At 41.5% G+C, this 5,597-nt stretch overlaps 1 protein-coding gene across 3 annotated transcripts in view; it reads left to right on the forward strand.

Annotated features, from left to right (window-relative positions):
- Positions 1-3,691: 3,691 nt before the first annotated feature.
- LOC122549931 (polypeptide N-acetylgalactosaminyltransferase 15-like) overlaps positions 3,692-5,597 on the forward strand; it is a 72,518-nt gene continuing 70,612 nt past the window's right edge. For all 3 annotated transcript variants that reach the window (XM_043690170.1, XM_043690171.1, XM_043690172.1), the window contains exon 1: positions 3,692-5,488. In XM_043690170.1, coding sequence (XP_043546105.1) covers positions 4,992-5,488 — 497 coding nt within the window. In that variant the 5' untranslated portion in view covers positions 3,692-4,991. The remainder of the gene's footprint in view (positions 5,489-5,597) is intronic.

A 5,597-nucleotide genomic window follows, 5' to 3' on the forward strand; every position in this document is an offset into this window, starting at 1 on the left:
CATTGTTAACTGCTAACCCGAGAATGCAACTTTTAAAAACAGGGTTTTGTGATTTACACATGAAAGAAGTGAAACTATCACTGTATTCTAACAGATGAAAGGCTTAACAGACAATCAATTCTTCAATGTATAATTTCAGTTACATCACACTGCAAATTTTTGCTAGAAATTCTGTTACGATCGAGCCCTCCACAATCACCTGATGAAGGAGCGTCGCTCCGAAAGCTAGTGTGCTTCCAATTAAACCTGTTGGACTATAACCTGGTGTTGTGTGATTTTTAACTTTGTACACCCCAGTCCAACACCGGCATCTCCGAATCTTGACAATACTCAGTAACCCAACTTCAACAGCCCTCTGTAGTAAAGGATTCCACAGATTCACAACCCTCTGGGTGAAGAAATTCCACCTCATCTCTCTCCTAAATGTGCAACTCCTTACTCTGAGATTATCGTCTCTCGTCCTAGACTCTCCCACAAGGGGAAGCCACCTTCCTACATCTATCTTGTATGTTTCAATAAGCTCGCCTCTCATTCTTCGACATTCTGATAAATATAGGTCCAACCTATTCAATCTCTTCTCATACGAGGTCTCCAAACCAGGTATTAAGCCAGAGCCTTCTCTGTGACATGACTACCACTCAACATGTTCATCAGCCTGTTCTTCTCTCTTCTAGGAATTGATTGTATGTTAAAATTCTCTTATTACTGAGGTTAAAATCAGCACATCAAAATACAACCAGAGCAGCTTGTCAAGGTAAACACTCTGCAAATAATCACTTTTAAGTGTCATGTTTACACAGAAAACATGTCAATTCTTCGATTTAAAACAATAAAATAATTTTTGAAACTACAAACGCACATTTGGAGGAACCATTTACAAAGTTTGCATTTGATATAATTGAGAAAAGATTAAAATTAAGGTATCAATGTAAGCAAAGGTTATTGCCAATGATCAGATGGAAATGTACAAGGTGTGTTGACAGAGCAAGAGAGGGATAGAAAACTTACCTTCAGTCTTATCATGCTGACCCATCCTGACATAGTGCAAGTGTGTAGCACCACCTTATCCTTCTAAACATACAATCTCTGTTAAAATTGTAAATAGAAGCGAAGTGCTATTGCTGGGAAAAGCAAAACAAACTTGCAGTCAATTCAGGAAATACCCAGAAAATTCCATGCCAATCTCCTAAGTTAAATCAGTAAGGCTGGAAAAGATTATAGTGATTGTTACAACCCTGTTGAAGGAGCCATAACTTAAAAATCTAAATTTACTGTATAATCCCATATGAATAAAACCACCAAAAAGATTCCACTTTCTGTGGTTAGTACTTTAACACAAATCATAATGCATGTAAATTAACATGAATTAACAGGTAAATTACAGTTGGTACAATCTATAAGTTTCATAACAGCAAATACAGTAATAAACTATTTTAAGAGTTTCTAAGCATACTTTACATTCCCAGCATAAGTGTGACACTAAATGTGATCTTACAGTTCCAGCTCTGGATTTTTCATTTTTCTTCCTCTCTGGTTTTTTTGTCATGAAGACACCTACATGGTAGCTCTACTATATACTAGCCCTGCAGACATAGTCAAATTTTACACTCCTAAAATACCTCCTTAGCTAGGTTTCCAACTGTTTTGATGGCACAGATTCCTCAGATATTTATTTAGCTGACTTCCTTAATGAATCTCATTAAACAATCTGGTCAGTTCAAAATCTGTACTCTAAACATGTTTTCAGTTTTATGTCCCCTTTTAACCATGCTACATGTACAGATCTTTGTAAATGTGCCCTTTCTGTTTTTCCATTGTTGCAATTCTCTCACATGCTTTCTGCATCCTAACTTCCTTCCCGACAGTACAGCTTCCAGGTCAAGGATCACCAGGTCACATGGACTCGTATTTCTTCTAATTCAAGAGAAGAGAGCTGTTTTTATCTTGGATGATCTCAAACTTCTTGAGTGTTGTCAGAACTGCACTCATCCAGGCAAGTGGAAAATATTGCATCACAGTCTTGACTAATCCTTGTATATGGTGGGCAGCCTTTGGGAAATCAGGAGGTGAGTTCCTAACTGCAGGATTCCTAGCCTCTGACCAGTCACTGCATTTCATATTTAAGTTTCTGGTCAATGTACTGAGTATTGACAGTAGAGGAATCAGTGATTATAATGGCATTGAACATCAAAGGCTCCTATTTGAAATGGTCATTGCCTGGCATTTGTGTGCAAAAATGAAACTTGCCACTTTTCAGCCCAAGCCTAGATATTGTTAAGATGTTGCTGCATTTGGACATGGAGTAACTGAGGAGATGTGAATGGTGCTGAATATTGTGCAATCAGCAAACATCCCCACTTCTGACCATATGATAGAGGGAGCATCATTAGTGAAGCAGCTGAAGATGGTTCGTCTAGGACACAACCCAAAGGAACTCCTTCAGAGATGTACAGGAGCTGAGATGTCTAACCTCCAACAGCCGCAACTATCTTCCTTTGTGCCAGATATGACTCCAACCAGTGGAGAGCTTTTCCCCGATTCTCATTAACTCCAGTTTTGCTGTGGTTAATATGAAAGTATAAATGTATACCCCTCTAAATAATCTGTTGTGAGCCCAGCTGTTACCACAAAACAAATCAGATGCTAGACTGAAATTCAGCTTGATAGATCATAGCTAATTATGTTTTGTTTTTATTGAGACTGTCTTCACTGAAACATAAGCAAGTAATGAGCAAATTGATTTAACAATAGAGAATGTACACTATGCAAATGAAGTGAAGAAAACAATAGAATAAATCAAACTATTTCCATATAACACATGTTCAAAGATTTTGAAGTGCGTGGTAAAATATAATCTCATTAATATTAATAGTACTCCTTTGCAGTTTTTGCACTAGAAATAATTCCCTTCTCTGTCTTATGTATACAACTTAATTTAACTAATGTCTCAATTCCCAGTCTTAAATATATGGTCATCTCTTCCTTGAATCTTTATATAACTGAATGTAGACTTTCTCAGCTTCAAATAACTCCCTTTAGGTTTTAGCCAAACACTACTGGTCTGAAAGTTTTAAACTGAACTCTTTACTGAGGACCCTTTCTTAAGACAAAATGAAGGGTCCTGCCTGAAGCATCGATTTTCCTGCTCTTCAGATGCTGCCTGACCTGCTGTGCTTTTCCAGCACCACTCTAATCTTGAATTTTTTTTAGCATTTCTAAGCTATTTCCTTCCTTTGTGAAAAACTTTGACACATCCAGCTTCAAGCAGGACTTCTTAAAACTGAAGCAAAAACCTCCTCCGAGCTACAGGTGTTTCTCCTGAGCTAAAAAAAAACACAATTTCAAGTCCTTCTAAATAAAACCTAATGCATTACACTGTTTACTTAAATCATTCAGGAAAACTTTCCCAATGTAAACAAGTTCTGATTAGCTTCCAAGAACTCTCTTGTTATTTTTAAACAAACCTTTCAAAAAGCTTTACAATTTAATAAACACCTTCAGATAAACAGACCAAAATTGACACTAGTTCAAAATCCAAACTAAAAAATAAAAGATATTAAAATATAAACACACCATCATCTTACATCACAACACATAACAGACAGATGAAAAGTAAAAAAAAATGGATTTCTCTCTGCAGAATACTTTCAACTCAGAATGATTAGTTCTTCAAAACAAAAGAGGAGAAGGCTTGAGATGTTCAAGTGGGGTTGGTCTGAGGTTCTGGCGCATATCTATTGATATCACTGAATACATGCAGTTGTTGCTGGGAAACTTTGTAGACATTCGAAAATTTGGCAAACTCTGCAGAGGCTTGTCATGTGAGAGCAGCTGGGCTGTGTCTCCAGGTAACACACCGCACACGCAAGCAGAGTTATTTTCTTGAAAAAACAAAGCTGATCTAGAACGCTTCTTTCTTTCAGCAGGCTTGTCACCAACTTAAAATCCGAACTATTCCAAGTTCTAAATCAGCACTAAAAACAGCGGTCAAGCAGGCAAGACCAATACGTATCTTGGACCATGTAGTTTGCATGTTTAAAACATTCCAATCTATCTTTTTATTACATTTTTTAAAAATCAATGTATATATATATAAAGTGGACTTGACTCCACTTTTAAACAATCCCTCAAAACCCAGGTCCTCAATGGAACATATTTTCACGCTAATAGAAGCTACTCTCCTCAGAATGAGGTTAAGTTTCATTGTTCCACTGATCAAAAGCAGAGTACAACATACTGTAATTGATGAGCTCACTTGAAGCTGCCAATAGAATCAGATAGTTTGGAACTGATAGGATTGAACTAGCTGGTCCTGTGAAGATTGGCTTTAAAAGGATGAAAGCAGCGTTGTTCTGCTCGCAGTTAATATTTATCACAGCTTCGCAGTACTGTCGGTGCTGTTCCAGTTTATTCTCCGATACTGACTTCTGTCATTTTGAAAAGTACATGGATTGATCACCAACTGAAACTATATGTATCAATATTGATAAAACTGTCCTGACATTCTCTACATCCGCATTTCAGACGAATAACTGAGTACAGAATTGAACCAACTTGCGTGGGCGGGTGGGCGTGGCAGGGAATAGAGTGAAGTGGATTGCATAATAAGTTTTGCATTCTTAAACGGATGGAATACATCAAATAAGACCACTCAAAAAAAGAGCCAATGGGGTTACGTACTGTCCATAAAGGTTTCTTGCAGTCCGCGGTAAAGTGTGTTGTGTTCAGCAGGCGCTAGGACCGAGCGCTCTGCCGTGTCAGGATGTAGCCAGTGAGCAGATTGTGTCTGTATCTGTTGTCAGGAGCAGCAGCATCAGGCAGGCTGTGGACAAGTAGGCAAGGACACACACACCAGATCTCTCCCTATCTCCCCGTCTCCGGTGGGGCTCAGTTAGCACACAGCGTTTTGTTTTAGGAACCATCCATCGACAAAGCTCCGAGCAACAGTACAGAAAGCTCCGAGTGCGGACGGGTCAGGAAGGGATGAGGCGATGGGTTTGAGGGGGTGGCCGGAGCTGAGCCCCTTTGCGGTCATGTGGAGGAGGCGCTGGGGCTGCGGGTTCCTGCTGCTGCTAGCCCTGCTGCTGCTGCTGCTGCCGAGTGGCCAGCCACCCCAGCAAGCTGAGCCTGCCAGTGCCCGCTACCCAGCACGGCAGCAGCAGGAGGAGAGGGAGAGCCGCCAGGGCGGGCACCTCCCACCGCAACACTCTCCCCTCCAACTCATCCCTCTGGACTCCTTCAGCGCCGACCAGTTCATCGTGGTGACACAGAGAGCCGCCCGCCCCCAACGGAGGGCTTACCGGCTGCTGAGAGCCGCTAAAAGGAGCCAGGAAGCCGGGGAGAGCACCAGGCTGCTCCTCCTGGACCCCCCGCCGCCGGCTGACCGCAGGCAACTGGAGCGCCAGGGGCTGCAGAGGAGAGGCTTTAACGAGACGGTCAGCGAGAGCATCTCCCTGCACCGGAGACTACCTGAGGTACGCCACCCTTTGTAAGTACAGGAGGAGCTGCTTAAACCCGGGTGTCCCACTGCCGCCGTACCCTGGACACTCTCCCCCTCACTCCCACTGTCAACCCTCGCCCCCACTGTCAACCCTCGC

Source organism: Chiloscyllium plagiosum, chromosome 5 (assembly GCF_004010195.1).
Source record: "Chiloscyllium plagiosum isolate BGI_BamShark_2017 chromosome 5, ASM401019v2, whole genome shotgun sequence".
NCBI lineage: Eukaryota > Metazoa > Chordata > Chondrichthyes > Orectolobiformes > Hemiscylliidae > Chiloscyllium > Chiloscyllium plagiosum.